We start from the raw sequence: 19,388 nt of genomic DNA, 5'->3' as shown, positions 1-19,388 counted from the left end.
ATTCTCAAGATTACGCATTTTAAGTCAACGAGCTAATAATTGACCTTTTTAGGGTTTCTAATAGCATTTCAAAATGGGCTAATTCCTGCAAGATAGTGTTTTTTCTTGGGATTCTCAAAGAAAAGAAGCCAAAAGAAGCTAAAGACGAAAACTTTCAGGTAAATTTTCTTTTCGACACTTCACCACATTTAGTAAAGAAACGGAAGCTTCCCAAAATAAGGAAGTGGAGCCACCTTTTTTCAGTATTGCAGAGGTGAGGGAGTGGCCACCTGCCACCTTCTGCTCGACTGACAGTTACTGAGACGAACTGTTGGGCCTGGACTATACAGGAGGAATTATATCTTCCGTCAAGCTTTTTGTCCCGGAGAAATTTTGCCAGAATCAGGTAAGACCCGTGATTGATTCATGTTAATGTAAGTTCAAAAAGTTTCAGCTTCCGGTAGGGTGATTTGAACAAGTAATTAAAAACTTGAAGTGTTTCCAATGAAAGCCTAACCCACGTTATAAGGATTTTATGATAAGAGGTTGTTTAAAAGTCCAAGTATTTCTTGTCACGTTTATGTATTCTTTTGCTTTTCAATGTTGGGTGTTTGTGGCTTGTGCAGGTTGATACAGTTGATTCTAACGGCACATTGGGAGACACTAGGTGTTGTTTTCTCCCAGAGAGAGAACTTTCTTCATTATAAAAGCATGTCTGTGCAGGTGAAGAGGCAGCCAGCCACATTCCAGCGCCTGGGGTCATGCAGTTGCGATATGCAGACCCTCAGCGCAACTCTGCTCCTAGAGCAGGCCTGTCTGAATGCGTGCTTGTGCTGGGAAGTGGGTATTACAGTGGCAGTGACAGTGGTTTTACTATTGGTCAGGTAACGTTAAATCAGAGTTAATAAGTCTTTACATACTTTTAAAAACTGTCAGTAGTGCCTCATATTTCCAACTGACTTACTTGCATGACATTGATATATGAGACACTTTAAAAAATGTACATAAACCTACATTTTCAAAGAAAATATAAAAGATGATAAAGCTAAACCTAAGTTGGATAGATTAGATAAGAATTACAAGACAGCAAGTACTAAGAAAAACAACTGATGACCTGTCTGGATGGAATGAATAATGTTCTTGCACTATCAGGGATGCATGTCTTGACAGTTTGGCAACATGGATTTCATGGAAAGTGTCAAAGGCTCAGTCTGTGGAGAAGCTCTTCCTAGAACAGGGAGTGTTAAATGCTGGTGTCAGTATTTTGGGATTTAAAAGAAAATCCACTTATATATCTCTCTATGTGACACATATCTAATATGTCAGATTATTATTTATATACATGAAATAAATCATTAATTATCTCTCTAAATTTTACATTTAGTCATTTCTTGCCAGTAAGAATTTAAAAATGCTTATCAGCAAAAAGCTTTAAATCTTCCTAAGCTTGCACTATTTTATGTTGACTATTTTTCTGTCATAGCAATATCAACACACAGCTGTTCAGATCAGTTGTTTCATAAGTAATTATGGTTAACAACTTGATTGTCTTTTTCTGTTTATCTTATGTCAGTATGCCAATATTATAGTCCAACCCCAATAACAGTGTTGTCACACACTTACAGCTTGAAGAGAAAATAACTTGTTGAGATTAAATGGAGCATAATATAAATAAAGTAAGATATTAATATTTCAGACATTTTTCAGCTGTGTGTAGAGGGACGACATGCTGTGTGCAAACTGCCTGTAGCCTTTCTGTAAAAATTAGCTTCCTTTTTACTGAAGTGCAGCCTTGTTTAAAGTTGTTGCTCGTCCACCAGCCCCTGAGGAATTTCTCATTTGTCATCAGTTTCTGTTTTTCACAGTTCAGTCTGTTATTAAGTAGAAACAGTTTTCAGTACAACATGGCTGCTGAAAGGGGGAAGGTGCAATGACCTGCACTGCATGAAGACCGATTATCTATAACAATTCTGGTTAATGAACGTTTCTACTCACTATTAAACTGAGTCATGTGTTGTGGTAGAGTGTTGAAAGAGTTAGTTTACTTTAACTTGGTAAGAAGAAAAAAAAAAAATCTCCCTCGGGAATCTGTTACCATAACAACTCAAGTGCCAGCATGACAGCATGTGAGACATAACAGCTCTGGAAAGTGTTGCTTTTGTTCACGTTTTGTTCAAGAAGATAAAAGGACTTAATGGAGGAGTTCAGTGATGTTTATTTATTTAATTTTTTTGCATATTATTGTTAAGCAAGTCATTTTTGTTTGCTTTTATCTGCTTGATCTAGTTGTCCTAGTTAAAAATTAACTTCGAGAACACCTCAGTAAGTCTTAAATAACAGTTTTAGTGCTGTGCTGTTACACTGAATGAGTCCTGGTATTGCCACTTGACAAGTGGTTCCCATTTTTATTTAAAAAAGTTTATTATAGGCTTAAGATTTTTCCCCTAAAACGACCAAAACAACACATATAATCTTTACCCACATTCTAATAGTCACACACTTTCATAATTTTAAATGTGTATAAGTTATGTTACAAGATAATACAGAAAAGAAATATTGAGTCAAATGAAAATAATTTCACATAATGATTAATACAATAAAATATGTACTGACTATATGTTGAAACTTAAAGACAATGTTTGCATTAACATGATTTGTATCCCTGTTTTGACAGCTTACTTTTAAAATGCTGATTTCTGTATAAGTATGAAACTGTCAAAAAGTGTATAATCAATCACAAAAGCGCAGCAAACCTTGACAATTAGACACAAATTTAGCTTGTGTATTAGTTGCAGCTTGGAAAAAAAAACATTTAAATGACTAATCTGAATATGTGTAGCCTTTCCTCAGACTGGAACCTGCCCATCTTCAGGCCTCATTGTTCTGGCTTTTAGTGTGTAAGTGTTAAAAGCTAAAAGTAGGAGAAAAGCAAATCACATATACATGTTAAGTGAACTATACTTTTCTCCATTGCTTTGCACAGTTAAGAATCTCAATTTTAACCCTTCACTTAACATTATGTAATAAGCCTTAAACTGACAGCTTCCCTCCGTTAGAGACAAGGAAAATATTTAGTTACTAGTGATTTTGCAATGTAATTACTATAGTCTATGTTTACTTATTGCTTCTATTTGTAAATTGCTTTGTTTTTTTGGTTTTTCAAACTTCACCCTGTCTTCTGAAACTCCTCTATCAGATCGCCCACACCCAGGTGATGGTGCAACGAGCTGCCTGTGCTTCACACATCTTCTTTCCCATTTCTTTCCCTCACTTTACACATTTACACACAAACACACCCACACGGCCCTGCTGGGGAATTCGTAGCCTCAGGCTAACAAAACACAACCCAGCAGCGGCAGAAAAGCCCTGAGAGAAGTGAATACAACTCAGCACTGTCACAGCGGACTAACAGCATGGGGCGTCAGTTATGGTTTCTAAATGGCTCTTTCCTTATACGAGCAGTGCTATGAGGTGGGTAACTCAGAGAAATATTGTAGTTTCAGTACATGTTTGTAATGTTTGGCTGTTTTTCTTGTTCTGCTGAGTCATATTTCCTCAGTTCTCAGGTTTGTAAAAATCCAGAAGTGTAGAGGCTCTCAGCTCTTGTACATAGGGAATTATAATAAGTGAATTGATGGTTTTAGGTGTGTTTTTCTGGAATTAAAGTTTTTATGAGCATTTACAATCATCAGCTGCCACTGTTTGTTTAAACATGTGGTCACAGAAAAATGCCCAGTTGTTGCACTAAAGGTTGGACATGCCAGGAAATCAGCATTGTTAGTGGAAATGGGTTAGGAAGAATAATATTGCAAGTTGGAGAAAGCAGTGGGAGTGCGGCTTAGGGAGTCTTCCCTTAGAAGAAAAAGAGAAATGACACTTTAAATGATAAATGTTGCTAAGTTTTCAAGGGAAACAAATTGACAAGTGTGGAAGGTGGTGGAATTTAATAAATAATTTAAGATACCGCACGAAAGCACAAAATTAGGGCGTTTACCTTTGTATCAGTGTTTCTCTAATTTGGCCCTGCATGTTTTTCAGGTTTCCAGCTCCAGCACACCTGATTGAGATTAATTGAACTGCTCATCAAGTTCTTTGCAAGCCTGGTAATCAGCCATTTATTGGTGTCAGGTGTGTTAAAGTATGGAAACTAGTAGTGTATGTGCTGGAGGCCAGTGTCCTGCAGGGTTTTGATGTTTCTCTGAATCTTAAGCTTAGAGAACTACCTTTAGCTGCAGTAACTTGAAATGATGATAATCATTTAGTGTAGGATTTTATTTCACACTGTTGTGGAGGGATTTCTCGCACTCTTCTGTTCAATGTTGCTTCATTAAATTGAGGTTGCAGCATTTGTTTATGTGCAGAACTTTTAAGATCTGGACTTTTGAGTGGGTAATTTTCTTTTTCAGCCATTCTATTTTCTGGTGTGTTTTAGGTTAGCGCCCTGTTGCATGACCCATGGTTTTTGGTGGAGTCAATAGTCAAAGTTATTGACTTTATTGAGTTTCCAGAAATGTGTTCACATACAAAAATATGCACTTTGTTGTACACACAGAATGAAAGAGTGTGGGCTTTGTGAAGTTATTCACTTTGGGAACCATTTTAGCAGAGCAGCGGTTTTGGACTCCCAAAACTCTGGTTCTTTGTCGCCCCCTTGTGGATAGGGCTTAAATCATCAGCCCTCCTCCACCATGCTGGACAATTGATTTGAGGTGATCGTGCTGATATGCTGTTTAGTTTTATGAAAATGTAACCAGAAATGTGTACTTTAGTCATATCTGTCCACAGGACAAAAGTTTTGTGATTTGTTCAGCTGCAACTTTGCTATGCTGTCATTTTATTTTTAAAATGAAGATGCCTTCTACTGGCCAAGCCAGAACAAGCCATACCACTCCAGTCTTTTTCTAGTACTGTCGTGAACTTTAATATATAAAATGCTAACTGAGGTCGGACTTGAGATGTAGACCTCAGGTGGACTAGCTTGGATGTCCACTTCTGGGAAGATTGGCAACTGTCTTGAATGTGAATTTTAATAGTGAGTTATCTCTCACACCATTGAAGGATGGACTCAGATGGTTTGGAAATGGCCTTTTTTAACCTTTTCCCAGCCAGATTGATGGGCAGCAACAATTACTTCTCATGACATGCTACATTTTAGTGCAGCACATGCATTTGGAAATAATCTTCCTGTACCTGAAAGCCCTGAAAAACTCCTTAGTAAAACACACAACAACCAAGTTTGAGTTTGTCAAATGGCATTTAAATACTGTGTTTGACCATGCATGTAGCTCATTTTATTTTTATGGTTAAACATGGTTGTTGTAGCATTACCTTTATAGGGGTGGTTGTTAATGTAAATGTACTTATCTGAGTCGAAGGAAGACTGGAGCAATAATTTAGCTTTCAGCATTATAGTGACATCAGTAGTGGAATGGTTCCAGGACTAATCTCTCCTTAAGTGGCCATGGCAATGTCCACATTTAAACCTCATTCAGCACCCAAGTAAAAACCTAAAGATGGCTGCTCCAAGACACTTGTAATTGAATCCGATAGGGGGTTTTATCCGGAACAGGATGAAGAAGCCATATTATTGATAATAAAAAAAACTGTAACACAAGATCACATGTTGAAGCAGGTCACAGGACACATTTTATAAAGAATAAATGTTTCCTTTAATTTGATTGCTTTTCTTTGTTCTGTAGTAAAGATGATGTGGATATGACACCAACCAAACCGTGACAATGTATGAGGTGATGTCTGGTGACACCCTGTCTTGGAAGTCCAATCCAAGACCAAGTGGCACAGAGTCCAGCACTGAAGCGCACAACTCTGCGGAGGAAAAGCCAGGCAAAATTCTTAAAGTATGCTTTTGCACCAACAACAACTTTGGAAAGAACTTCACCCTGGTCAAATGTGACAGTGCCTGGCAAATCAGGGTGAGTGTAGAAATCAAAGAAACATATGGAAGGAATGACGTGTTAAATGTTCATCTTTATTAAAGTTAGCTTTATTGAAAGCAACAAATACCTCATAAGGAAAAGGAACGAGTTATTTTGTTTTTGACATAATTATATTAAGAGTACAATTCTCTGCCACTATACATAGCTTTGAATAATGCAGCTACAAGGATTTTGAAGATGATATGATAAAAACAGAACTTCCTTATTCCTCCTTCCTTAGGCCATCATTCGTTCAATTCTGGTCAGCGGTCGACTGGGGCCAAATGTTAAGCTGGCAGGATGCTACAGTCTAATGCTCAAGCATTTAAAATCGGAGGAACTTCACTGGCTCCATCCAGATCTGACTGTTGGTGAGGTGGAGATGCTCTACGAGAGTCATCATGTGGAAGCTGAGTGGAGGTTCACATGAATGATTAGTATTTCTACATTAGATTTTCTGCTGTACCGTGAAACGTTTCAGTATTATCTGTTGTGTTACATTGCATAGATGATATTGAATGTCGTGTGTTTTTTCTTCTGGCCCAGGTATGACCTTCGGATCCGATATGTTCCTGTTAACTTCATAGAAAAATTCAAAGATGACAGACCCACATTTTTGTATTTTTACCAACAGGTACAGAAGTCAGTGGTTCTTTTTATTGTTCTTTTTTGCAGTCTACAGAATAATAGTAGCTGAAAGATTACATAAATTGACGGAACAATATTATATCATAATTTTGTCTGCTTTGATTGCACAAGTTTTAAAATATATACCTGCATGCTGTGTAGCATCAATATTTACCTCTGTAAACAAAGTGTGTTGCATGTGACATCACATCTTTTTCTGACACACAGCTACAGTAGAGCTGATGGCGGTTGTTTAAATTATAATGTGAACAACCGGAAAAAAATTGGATTAAAAAGAAAAAAAAGACTTGAATGTGAACGTAATGTTTTGTGCTGCTTTATTCATTTGCAAACATTACTGGGCTTAATTCAGATAAATAGTACAACCCCAATATTACCAACGTTAATATGCTTTGTAAAATGTAAATTAACACAGAATGCAGTGATTTGTAAATCTCAAACTAATGTCTGATTCACAACTGAACACAGAATATTGAAAATTATACATTTGATCATGCAGTCCTGAATTCATCAAATTCATCTTGAATTTGATGGAAGCAACACACCTCAAAAAAGTTGAGACATGCTTGAAAAGGAAATGGAACTACAAAGAAAAAGCTGGAAGATAGTTCATCATAGGAACTGGCAACTTACAGATTCACCATTTATGGATAAGGGTTTCAGAGAAAGTATTCTCTCATCCACATGTCTTTGTGAGGGAGGGCTGTAAAGATTTTAGCAAGACTGCTAAACCACATACTTGAATCTATTACAGCTTGGCTTTGTAGCAGAAGATTCTGGATGCTGGACTAGCCAGATTTTTACAGTTATATTATGGTGCATGTTAGTAAATATTTGTTACCCAGATGTGAACATTTCATAACAGGTGCGTAGTGATTACATGCAGTATCATGCAAGTAAAGTCAGTGATGGGATGGCGCTGCAGCTTGGCTGTTTGGAGATCAGGTGAGTCACTGCATTCCTCAGATATGCCAAGTGGTTGAATCCACAATATATTTTATTAGATTTATTTTATTTTATTAATACCTGCAGGCTATTTGTTCTTTTTTTTACTGTGGGTAAGTGAGTGAAGTGAATTGCTTTCTTCAGACGAGTTCATTGATGTTTATATGATTTTTTTTGCCTCTGTTTCCCCAGGAGATTTTATAAAGACATGAATTCAAAAGGTCTTGAGAAGAAATCTAACTTTGAGCTCCTAGAGTAAGTTTAAAAGTCACAATTCAAACAGTCATATATCTCATTTGACAAGTAAAAACATTTTTTTACTTTAATTTTAGTCGTATGCTTTGATTTGCATTTACTCTAAAGATGACATAGACTTAAGCTGGGTGAATGTGAGCCTTCAGCTTGTTTTTAAGGATGTTTTATTTTATTTTATTATTTTTTATTTATTTATTTGTTTTGGCTTTCTAATTTAGAAAAGAGGTGGGCCTGGACCTTTTCTTTCCTCAACAGGTGATTAACAGCATGAAGGTAAACTTCTCTATTCATTCAGTACTGACTATAATACACATCCTAACTGTACAGGAAGTCATGAATCTGCTTAGTCACCTAAAAATGATTTTGGCATGAGACTTTTACAAGGCATTCCTGACTGCTTTGAATTTCTTTGGTTGCGATCCAGTCTAGGCCGCTGCGGAAGTTGATCCAGCAAACATTTCAACAGTATGCAACGCTCCAGGAGGATGAATGCATGATTAAGTTTTTAGAGACCCTCAAGGAGTTTATCAGATATGATGAAGAGGCCTTCCCATGTGAACTAGTGGTGAGTGGAAATTCTCTGTAAATTCTCAAATGCTATGACCATCAGGCACTTTAAACACATTAGTTAGAAATAATGTGACAAATGTTTTTGTTTGTTAACAGCAAGGTTGGAGTTTATCAGTGGAGTTGGTGATTGGTGGGAGGGGCATTCGTCAGCGCACGCAGAAGGATGCAGCAGTAAGTTCTGCAAGAAGAGTTTACTCTTCTGTTCTTTTTATCTTGTATGTCACATTCAGTGTCATGGCTATGCTGGACAACATTGTTATCAGTGTATAATTAGTTAATAAAAACCCAATTTAAACTGAATCAGACGCAAGCAAGATAAATAAATTGAATCCATCCATCCATCCATCCATCCATCCATCCATCCATCCATCCATCCATCCATCCATCCAGTACCTGATTATTTATGTTGATTCAACCCAAATATACTGCATTTAACAACCAAACTGCTTCATGCTGAAATAAAGCCACATTATCATGTGGATTTTTTTCTAATTTTCACTCAAGTTATAAGTACCACACACACATTACTTAGTAGTGTAACTAACTCAGTTTTCTTTGTCAAACTGAATATGATACACCAAAATACATCAAAAACCAACTAAAATCAGAAAGAGTTGTTTACTGGCAATAAAAAAGGAATTAAAAAGGCAGCAAATATCAAGTTTGCATTTGTCCACTGGTCTACCAGCAACTCTAAATTCAACAAATCCAAGGAAAAAGAGAGGAGAAGTATTCTGGCACTTGTCAGTTTTATTTATATTTATATGTGCATGAATTAAACAAGATAGCCAATATACAGATCAGGGTGGAATACTTTCCTATACTTGAAGAAAGTTCTTTCTTGAAAGCTCTCCAGAGAATTAATTCTTTCAAGATTAATTTGCTAGCATGTCTCAACATGATATGGAAAGAAATACGTCTTCTTAAAAACCACCAGTAGATACCTCATCATGTTAAAACTAGCAAGCTTAATCATAATTTAATAACTTAATGCTTCCTTTATATTTTTACCGCAGGCAGTTTTTCTAGCCGACTTCAAACAGATAAAAAAAGTACAGTGCTCACAGCAAAGTGACAACAAGGTGCTACTAAACCTTGGAATCGAGGGCGCCAGGCAGGTAATTTTAACAACATTGTGTTGGAGAATATTCTTTTGTTCAGTGTTTTAAAAGCTCAGGAAATGTGAGCCTGCGCATATTTCTGTATGTCACACCTTTGTGTTTGTTAGCGGCTATCGATCAGTGTGGCCACGATGGCTATGGCGGAAAACATGATGGATCTCATTGATGGTTACTGCCGCCTTGAAAATGACACAGAGGACAGTGTTATCTACCGACCAAATAAAGGTGTGTGTTATTCAGTGCCTTCTACTTTTCCAACATAACTGCATGGAGATTAGAATCTTCTCCTACAATGTATTTTTTATACTGTCAATGAATTTGTATTTTAGATGCCAAGAATGCACGGAGTTCCCTGCCTGATATCCCCACAGGGTGAGTGACTGTCTTATTGAATCATGCTGTCAGTGCATTAACCTGGAAATTTATGACTAGAACTTTCTGTCAATTAATTTCTTTCTGTGGAGCAGCAGAGAGCCCAGCACCAGCAGACACAGCATGGGTGAGCCAGTTTTCATTTCCCGCAGCACATATTATTCTACATTAGACATTTTCTACAGTTATATATCTGAAGTGAGTTGACTGGAGGTGGCTGTCTTTTGTATGTTCAGGCTCTGATATCTACTGTGAGATTGTCGACGAGAGGCCCAAATCAGGTTTGTCTGAAGTAATTATTCATGGCTCAAGCTGAATAAGACTCATTTTACAGCCTTTACAGATTCCACTATTGTTTTCTAGTTGTGAAGTTTGGGATCGATCGAAACGACGTTGTTCTGGGACGAATTCTTGGTGAAGGGTTTTTTGGGGCAGTCTACGATGGAGTGTACAAGAAAGCTGTGAGTCTGTCTCCATAGCTACAGTTAAGATGAATAACACCCAAAATGGTGTAGACTGATAAAGCAGGATGTTAAAAAATATATTTTCTTTTATTGTTTATTTGGACAGAATGGCATCAGGGTTAATGTAGCAGTTAAGACCTGCAAGGACTGTTCACCAGATGTGATGGAGAAATTCATGAGTGAAGCAGGTACACACACAAAAAGGCTTAAAACAATTACTGTTCCAACCAACAATGATATATAATGAGAAAAACTATGAACTCAACATTCAATAATGATACATTTCCCAGTGATTATGAAGAACCTCGACCATCCACACATTGTAAAGCTCATCGGAGTCATCGAGGAAGATCCTGTGTGGATTGTCATGGAGCTTTATCAGTATGGAGAGGTTAGTTTTAGTCAGTATTTCACTGTTTTAATTGGAAATGCTGTTAAAATTTAGATATATGTACATGATTGATTCCATTATAGATCCAGTTTTTATTGCTATGTGTCAATGCTGATGTTAAATAAGTGATTTGTTAAACAGCCGATTATATAACTGACATTCCTGCAGCTTGGACACTACCTGACCGAGAACCAAAACAAACTGACAAACACAACCCTGGTGCTGTTCAGCCTGCAGATTTGTAAAGCCCTTGTCTACCTAGAAGGGCTCAACATGGTGCACAGGTGAGACATGGGAGAATAAAAACTGCTAAAAGATTAGTCATTGTCAGTTTCTGTTTTTAACTTTCATGTGTGTGAGGATTCGATCTATTTCCTCTGTTAAATGTAACAGTTGTACTCTTTTAGAGGGCGATACCAGACTGTGTCATTTTAACTTTTCATTTAACAGAAAATAAGTAATTGATTTAATTGGTGTTTAAAAGGAAAGTTGACAAAGACTCCAAGAAGTTGCAAAAATATTAATAATAAAGAAAATTTTAATCTCCTAGTTTGATTTGATCGTTTTATATTGTAAATTTAATCCATCAACCTCCTAATTTTCTTTAATAAAAAGCAACAGCAGAGTTTAGTTGGCTGCTGAATTGACATAGATGTAAGTGGGCATTATTGTCACAATAAATAAAAAAAATCATCTTAACTTTCCTTTTAATTCCTCTGGCTGCAACTGTGTCTATTAATTATTACCTATCTCTATCTAGATCCTAGTTTCATTTAACCTGAAATTAGTAATCTTATTTCCTATATTCTTTAATATCCAAATTGTTATTTATAGCTATATTTAAAGTTACCTTTCTTGTGTTTCACATTGTTATTCAGAAAACTAAGGTTTCACCTTGTATTTATATAAAAAAGTCTCACTAACACTATTTTCTTTGTTCTTGAAGGGAAATGTCTTTTTATTATTTGTGTGTTTCATGCAAACAAATACAGACTGAAAAAACATTGGGATGCTGACAATTGGGAACAGTTTACAAAAAATATGAGTGTAAACTGGACTCAAATGGTCGTGATAATGCCAAGTTGTTTGTGCTTACTTAAGCTTTAAATACTGACACTAAGACACAATATAACAGGAAGTTATAAAATGACAGAAAAACAGTATCGTCATGTTTCAGGCAGCCAAGACGGTTCAAAGCTGCAGTGAAGAGAAAATGCTGACAAAGGGAATAAAGTCTGCCTGCATAAAAATATAAACATTCCTTTTGTCTTGTTTTAGTGTAGCGTATTATGCTCTACGTTGGCCTGATTTGGTCTCTCTTACCTGCGTTATCTCCATCCATACCTGCATAAACCTTTCTCTTCATCATGTTTTTGACTCCTTTCAGAGACATTGCAGTTCGGAACGTGTTAGTTGCCAGTGCAGACTGCGTGAAGCTTGGAGACTTTGGTCTGTCGAGATACATAGAGGATGAAGAATACTACAAAGGTAACAAAAGGGTACTCATGGGGCCCAAAAAAAATGGATTAATAAAGGATCTGGGAAGTTAAAAGACAATAGGTCATTTTATCCAAGAGGAAGTATTAGGTTTAACTAAATAAGCAAGTTACCTCATTTGGCAACTTTACACTTTTTATTCACAAAAAGTAAATTCAAGTACAGTATCGTTTTTATATATTCATGTCTAAGGACTCAGTTGTTTAAGGAGCATTTCCGCACTTAGCTTAACTCTTCTACTCAGAATGAGTTAGAAAGATTTGTCCAGCTCTTTGGTTCAACCAAGTACTGAATAAGCTGTGTGCACTTATGCCCAAGTTGATATTGTTTGATGAATTCGTGATCTTGTATTTAAACAAAATAACTTAAAAAAAAAAAAAAAAAAAAACTAGCACTGCCTCTAGCACTACATGACATCACCTTGGTCCAACTGGACTCACAGCAGTCTGACTACCACTTAATTATGTCCCATCTTGTTTGAATTCTTGCTTGTGTTCTTACTCTCAAATGTAAGTCGCTTTGGATAAAAGCGTCTGCTAAATGACTGTAGAATAGAATAGAATAGAATAGAATGTCTTGACTTCTTGACTTTTGATTTCTTTCCAGCATCTATATCTCGATTACCAATCAAGTGGATGGCCCCAGAATCCATCAACTTCAGACGTTTCACCACAGCCAGCGATGTCTGGATGTTTGGTGAGCTTGCAATCCACAGTCTTATTTTAGAGTGCAAAGCAGAAAGAAAACAAACATTACAAGATGAAAAACTAGCTGGCGTATTATCAACCAAAACTGTTTGGTCTGGTGTATTAAAATTAATAAAAGGCCCAACTACACTGTGTCTATTAACCTCTTTACTTTTGTTTTCCCAGCACGTCTCACACATGCGTTATCAAATTAAGATCTTAGGAATACAGAGTCCAAATCAATACCTTAAACTAAGAACCATGTTCCTCAAACTGTTCAAGAAGGAGTTTTTTTCAATATGTCAGGACAAGTTTTCCTGCTACAAAAAAAACAAAAAAACAAAAAAGAACATTGATGGGAAAGTTTGTACTTGCTCTGAAGCAATGTACAGGGCCCAGGGTTTACCCTAAGAAGATTGTCCGATTCATGACACGCCTTAGCTGTTGGACTGACAGAAGATATCAAGAAAAGTCAGCATTCTTATTCAGTTAAATTCAGCTCAGTTTAGCTTTACTTGCACAGCACTTGTCCTCACAAGGCACTTAAAGGTACAGTCCAATTCATGGTTGTCCAACTATAGTTCAATGAAAACAAATACATTATATGACCCACGTTAGTCTGCTTTATTTTAACTATGTTCATAAAAGCCAATTCATAAATGGTGGAGAGTTAGTGAACATGTTTCTGTCAGTCTACCCCAGGGTAACTATGGCTACACTTGTAGATTACCATCACCAGGTATGGATGAATAATGGATCCAGTGTGAGTGCTGTCAGCAATAAAGTGCAATATAAATCTAATCCATTATTATTTTCTAATTTAAACCAACTAAACATACTGAACCTGTAGTTCCGTTTCAAAGAGCACCAACACAATTACAGCAGGAATGTACTGCTTTTCACTGTCGTATTTATGGAATAAAGTTGTGCGTGGCATTACTGTCACATGCTGTCGTTATCACAAAGACCTCCATACTGTTGGTTTACCTTTCTGAATGCACTGATCTGTATCTGCACTGCTTAACATTTTCCTTTGTACTCTTATCATGAAATCACATAAAAAATAGTGGAATAGAGGCTGAACATATCCAAACTTGCTTTTGTTGTTTCTGTGTTTGTGTTGTTCTGTAGCTGTGTGTGTGTGGGAGGTCATGAGTCGAGGCCAGCAGCCATTTTTCTGGCTGGAGAACAGAGATGTGATCAACCAGCTTGAGCAGGGAATCAGACTGCCCAAACCAGACAACTGCCCTCCTGCCCTCTACTCACTCATGACCCGCTGCTGGTCCTACGATCCCCGAGAAAGACCCAGTTTCACTGAGCTTGTGCTCAAGATCAGGTACTCCTTTATGAGATATAATAAAAATGACTGATGACTAAATGAAAATAAATTAAGGCCATTTAATTAAGGCTCAGATAGTGGAGAAGCCAGGCCACCTTCACCCACTGCATCTTTTGCTGACCTTTCTGTAATGATATTCTTTTCCTCAGTGATGACAAAATTACCTACCATACTTCATATGAGTAAAGGTTAATCAGTTTTCTTGTAAGTGAATGCTTTGCAGCACTGAAATGGTAAATTTATGTTCTCATACGAGTAAAGGATTCATTGTGCTGGTTATGCTGCTTTATTATAATCCTTCCAAAGTGCCAAAAATTCTCAATTGAATGAATTAATGTAGTGATTACTTTCTACATGAATATAACCTTTTTTATTAAAGTCCTAGCAGACATAGAGAAATCTACTTAACAGCCAGCTGAACACATGAAACAAAACAAAACAAAAAAATCACATTTTTATTTTATTTAATAAGAAAAATGGAAGGTGAATGTAGATTCAGGTGTTTTCAATCAGTGACTTGGCAGGCAGGTTTGGTATTGCCACATGTGGGCCACAATGGTTTGCCATAACTGGTAGAGCAAAATTATACCAGTGAATAATGAGGGGAAACTTCAGGATATTTCTTTATGAGCTGAATCTCAATTAGAAGAAAGTGGGTCACGCAGCTCTTCTGTTTTAGAATAATTGTCTTCCTCCAAGCGGATGTGCAGGGCTGACCAAGAGAGAACGGAAGCTTTTAGCTGCTTATATTGCTGTACAATTCAATATTACAATGTTTGATATTGAATTGTTCTCCTGAACAATAAATCAAATCTAATTTGTGTTACATTAACTTGTTGTGGTTGTCTTTTTATTTATTTATTTACTTTTTGCTTTTAACAGTCTTCCTGTTTGAAAACTGATCATGTCTTGTGTATTGTCTCACATTTTAACAAAAACAAACCTTTCAGCTGTAGTAATATACTGCCTAAAACTGTGTTTGATCAATTAGCGAAGTCCAGAAGATGGAGAAAGAGCAGGATGTAGAGAGAGAAAGAGACAGAGCACGAACCACCAAAATTTTTGAACCCAAGTTCAATCTTACACAACCTCCTCCCAAGGTACGAATCCATGTTTAATCCAGTTGATCTTTAGGTTGTGTAACAGCACCCATTTAGGATTTTATCTATTCATTTTCATTTTGTTTGTTTTATCTTTAACTGAAGCCTTCAAGAGTTCAGCCAGGACGGTTTGGGAACACACTCAGTATCGGTTTACACATTCAGGTATACTAAATCCAGTTAATGAAAGTTAGTTTCTGACAAGTTAACAATCTGTAATTTATAGTCTTAATTCTTCCATGTGTGTTTTTGCAGCTGAATGAAGCTCTGTGTGCCAGCTCTCCTGACCTCGCCAGCCCATGTGACTATCAGTCCCCTGTTGACTCCAGGAACACTCTTGCGCTTCCAGTCAGGTCTCCTCGGCCCCGCAGCATGGGGGTAAGATGCACAGAGTCCAAAGGTTTTAGCTTCTGTTTGTGTTTTAGTCACTTCACACTAATGAGGTACAAACTAAGATCTTCACTCCTCTTTGTTGCATTCATAGGAGAATGAGTTTCCCCGAGTGGAACCGAACAGCATGGAGGATGCCCAGCGCCTGTGGAATAAGGAACGGCAGAACATGCACGAAACTCTGCGCCAGCAGAAGGAGCAGATGATGGAGGATAAGAAGTGGCTGGAGAAGGAAGAGAAACTCCTGGTGGGAAACAGAGCATCATTAACTTTTATCACCCCCCTCTCTGTGCCTCTGTGTCCCTCTGCTTACAAATTCAATCTTACCCTGGAGGATGCCCGGAACAGGATACCTTTAAAAACAATCAACCCACTTGTTCATCCTCGACGCCCCTCTAGTCTCAAAATGAATGTTCCCCTGATAACAGTTCCAAAGAGGGGCTCCATTTCTATAATCTGTAAAATGAACCTGCCTGTTCTTTTGCAGGACCCCATGGGACCAGAGGATTCTGTCACTACAAAGGTAGGTGTTCACCTGTAAAAACGGTCAATTTTAATGCATGAGGACAGGAAGTTTTGGAAACATTACTCACTTTTCCAAGCTCAATTTGTGAAGTGACCACATTTAAAGTTTTTTTCCACGCATGAGCACTGGAGAATATTTCAGTTTGGATTTTTTTTTTTTAATTATTGCACACACTTGCTCACATGTAGTAAATGCTCCAGGAAATTTGCTGCTGGGTTTGCACATTGTCTTTGCTGCATGTTCTTCCAAAGATTTCATGTGGGGGATTAGTGGATGATTTCAAGAAATTTGGAGCAAATGTTGCAAATATTTGAGTTCACATGCCACTGCTCCAGTACCCTGACTGGTTGGTGGTGCTATATAACCAACATATAAAGGACTGAATATAGAAAAATTAAATGTGGTGTAAAATAATTAGATATGTCTTTTGCTCTGGTCCTAAATAACTGACAGGTGAAGCATCTAATATTTTCTGAGCTGTTGTCTCATTGTCATATTTTTCTTCCTTTTCTTTGTAGTTCTTTAATGCAGACAATGAGAATGGTAAGTCTTAAATAGTGAGAAATTTTCATAGAATAAACTCTGAGCATGTTCTTTCTCAGTCTTCCCCTCTTTGCTCTTTCTCTTGCACACTCTTTGTTTCCAGTACCACCTCCTGAGAAGCCCCCTCGACTCAAAGCGCAGGTAATTAGATTAGTAACTTTTTCTTGTTCAATTGAGATTTTCAATTAAAAATAATTTATTATGTCTGCATTTAAATCAGTGCCTGTAAAGATGATGTGTTTTAAAGATGTACTTTAATAATTAAGATGCATTTCTCACTCCTATTTAGGCTGCACCCACAGCTGAGATAGACCGCTCTGATGACAAAGTATACCAGTTTGTTATGGACTTGGTCAAAGTTGTTGTACAACTCAAGAATGACATTACTGAGCTGAAGCCAGAACAGTATATTCCTATTGTCAAGGTACACTGAGACAAATTACTTGCCCTTCACTTCAATTTTATAGGTTGTTGCTGCTTTATTGGAAATTCAAAATGCAACAACAAAGTTCCTGAGTCATACTGTTGATTCATTTTCTGTATTGATCTCTTCCCACAGTCTGTTGGAATGGCCTTAAGAGATCTGATTCACAGTGTTGATGACATATTGCCCACCTTGCATGAGTCTGTAAGGACTGAGGTATGATATATGGAACAGCAGAATATCAGAAATAACTTTAAACACAAATAATGCAATGAGTTTATGAGCATTTAACGTTTATTTCTTTGGTAGGGGACACCCAAAATCCATACACCTGTGAAAATAAAGACCCACCTGTTCAAGGGATATATTGTTTTGTTTTTTCCATCAATACAGATCGAAGGCACCCAGAAGCTGCTGAATAATGACATGGCGGAGCTGATCAGCAAAATGAGGCTGGCCCAACAGAACGCTATCACCTCTTTGAAGGAGGAGTGCAAGAAACAGATGCTGGCTGCTGCACACACGCTGGCTATGGACAGCAAGAACATGTTGGATGCTGTGGATCAAGCAAGAGTCAGGGCTAATTTAGCTAAACCAGCTGCCCCTTAGTACACTTCCTTTTTCAGATTTCACAACAAGCTGAAATCAGACTTTTGTCAGACATCAGTGATTTTGGTTGTGATGAAATTGATAAAAAATAAAAGCCTGCAGCGGCCACAGGTTTGTTTAGACAGCTGTCACCCTGTAAATTAATGTGATTCTACAGCACAGCTGGGCAGATAATGGACAGCCCAGAGAAGAAGCATACATGTACACTGACATTCATGACTGATCCTTTCATATCATACTTAGAATACTGTCAGTTCCAATAAACTTTCTCATTTACAAACGGTGAGTTATTGAAATGTTTCATCTTCCCAGGAAGTTAAACTCTGTAAATATAGATCATATAGTGACAGTTGAGACATTGGGATTATTATGCAAATTAAAACAAATATTTCTCTTGGCAACATTCTGAGTAGTGAAATGTAAAGTTGCCCACACCTCATTACACAATGATTATTTTGAGTTTGATTGACATAATTTAAGTTTTCAGTTATTAAGTTTTTGAGTTATGAATTGTCAGACACACTCCTGTGACCGTTCAAGAAACAAAGCAAAAGTTTTTTTTAGCGTTTTGTGTTTTATGATTATAAAATTCTAAAAACAATAAAGATTATGAGGCATAAAGAAAGAGATATAAAAAACAAACGTATGCACACTTCATTAAATCCCTTTCTTTGTTTTATGTTTGCTCTTTTCTCAAAACTACATAACATATTCCTTTCAGTCTCTTTACCCTTTCAGCAGACTAAGAACAGATTAAAAGGCATGAGGTGACAATAGCTGGATTTTGCAATTTTAAGAGTTATCGCTGTAGTTTTATAAATAAGTTTTGAGCCAAGGCCAAAGCAAGTAGATGTCAGTGATTCTGACAAATGCTTCTGCTTTACAGCATTTTGTCTTGATAACTATTATATTAATACAACCCTACAGAAGAAGATTATTCCCCTGAATATGTCTTAGTTCGCCGAAAAGTTAATATTATGCACATTTCAGTTACAACCTTCTTTAAGGTTAATACACTGTAAATCTAAATACAGAATGCAATAATTTGATAATTATTTCAACCTAATATTTACCTTAAAATTATTTTAAGACTTAAAACACTTCTGCTGTTGCATTATTTAGGTGTTGTTTTTATTTAATTCACCCTGCAGCTGCGTTGGATAGTAATGCATTAATCCTGCATCATCATGAGAGTCATTGTATCAGAAAGGGATTTCAGTGCTTCTGCATTTTCAGGAAGTTTAGGTTACCCCAGGAAATTTTTTTTCTCTACTCTGACTTGTCACATAAAACTAGTCTATTATTGTTACTAAAAATGTTGATGACTAAGTTGGGATGTAATGTCTTGGTAATGTGTCATGCATAAACAACACATGTCCAGAGTATGCCTGCAGTTCATTTTAAGTGCAGTTTGTCGGATAATTTTTTGTTATAATACAAACAATACTGTACATATGAGGTTTTTCATGAGGGTATTTATTACCTAGATTGAATATGAAAAAAATAAAGTACCATGGCAAGATTGCCAGAGAAAAACAAAGGCTGTACAAAGGCAATCTCTGTTCAAACTAAGTGACCCATGTTTGTGTATCC

At 36.9% G+C, this 19,388-nt stretch overlaps 1 protein-coding gene across 2 annotated transcripts; it reads left to right on the top strand.

Moving 5' to 3' along the window:
• Window positions 1–261: 261 nt before the first annotated feature.
• On the top strand, window positions 262–19,180 carry ptk2bb (protein tyrosine kinase 2 beta, b). 2 transcript variants are annotated; one of them, XM_041976086.1, is made up of 31 exons: window positions 262–385; window positions 5,679–5,912; window positions 6,157–6,335; window positions 6,462–6,549; window positions 7,429–7,508; window positions 7,701–7,763; window positions 7,982–8,036; window positions 8,188–8,328; window positions 8,430–8,504; window positions 9,350–9,451; window positions 9,562–9,679; window positions 9,784–9,826; window positions 9,922–9,953; window positions 10,063–10,107; window positions 10,190–10,287; window positions 10,397–10,478; window positions 10,581–10,681; window positions 10,850–10,965; window positions 12,069–12,169; window positions 12,785–12,874; window positions 13,996–14,200; window positions 15,195–15,303; window positions 15,409–15,468; window positions 15,559–15,681; window positions 15,788–15,940; window positions 16,181–16,216; window positions 16,738–16,762; window positions 16,866–16,903; window positions 17,052–17,186; window positions 17,322–17,402; window positions 17,580–19,180. In XM_041976086.1, exons 2-31 carry the CDS (start codon window positions 5,718–5,720, stop codon window positions 17,793–17,795), a joined length of 2,985 nt encoding a protein of 994 aa, XP_041832020.1. In that variant the 5' UTR covers window positions 262–385; window positions 5,679–5,717; the 3' UTR covers window positions 17,796–19,180. The 2 variants fall into 2 exon arrangements, with proteins under 2 accessions (XP_041832020.1, XP_041832021.1); XM_041976087.1 differs by lacking the exon at window positions 262–385 and adding an exon at window positions 3,356–3,450.
• Window positions 19,181–19,388: the final 208 nt, after the last annotated feature.

Source organism: Melanotaenia boesemani, chromosome 22 (genome assembly GCF_017639745.1).
Source record: "Melanotaenia boesemani isolate fMelBoe1 chromosome 22, fMelBoe1.pri, whole genome shotgun sequence".
Lineage (NCBI taxonomy): Eukaryota > Metazoa > Chordata > Actinopteri > Atheriniformes > Melanotaeniidae > Melanotaenia > Melanotaenia boesemani.
Note: the sequence above shows the minus strand (reverse complement) of the source record. Positions and strands in the feature narration are given on the sequence as shown.

Bases quoted from the DNA above. Each gene is read 5' to 3' on its own strand.
- ptk2bb (XM_041976086.1), top strand. From the start codon at position 5,718: ATGTATGAGGTGATGTCTGGTGACACCCTGTCTTGGAAGTCCAATCCA. The intron at 10,288-10,396 runs GTGAGTCTGTCT...TTATTTGGACAG, and splicing joins ATGGAGTGTACAAGAAAGCT to AATGGCATCAGGGTTAATGT. The intron at 15,941-16,180 runs GTGGGAAACAGA...GTTCTTTTGCAG, and splicing joins AGAAGGAAGAGAAACTCCTG to GACCCCATGGGACCAGAGGA.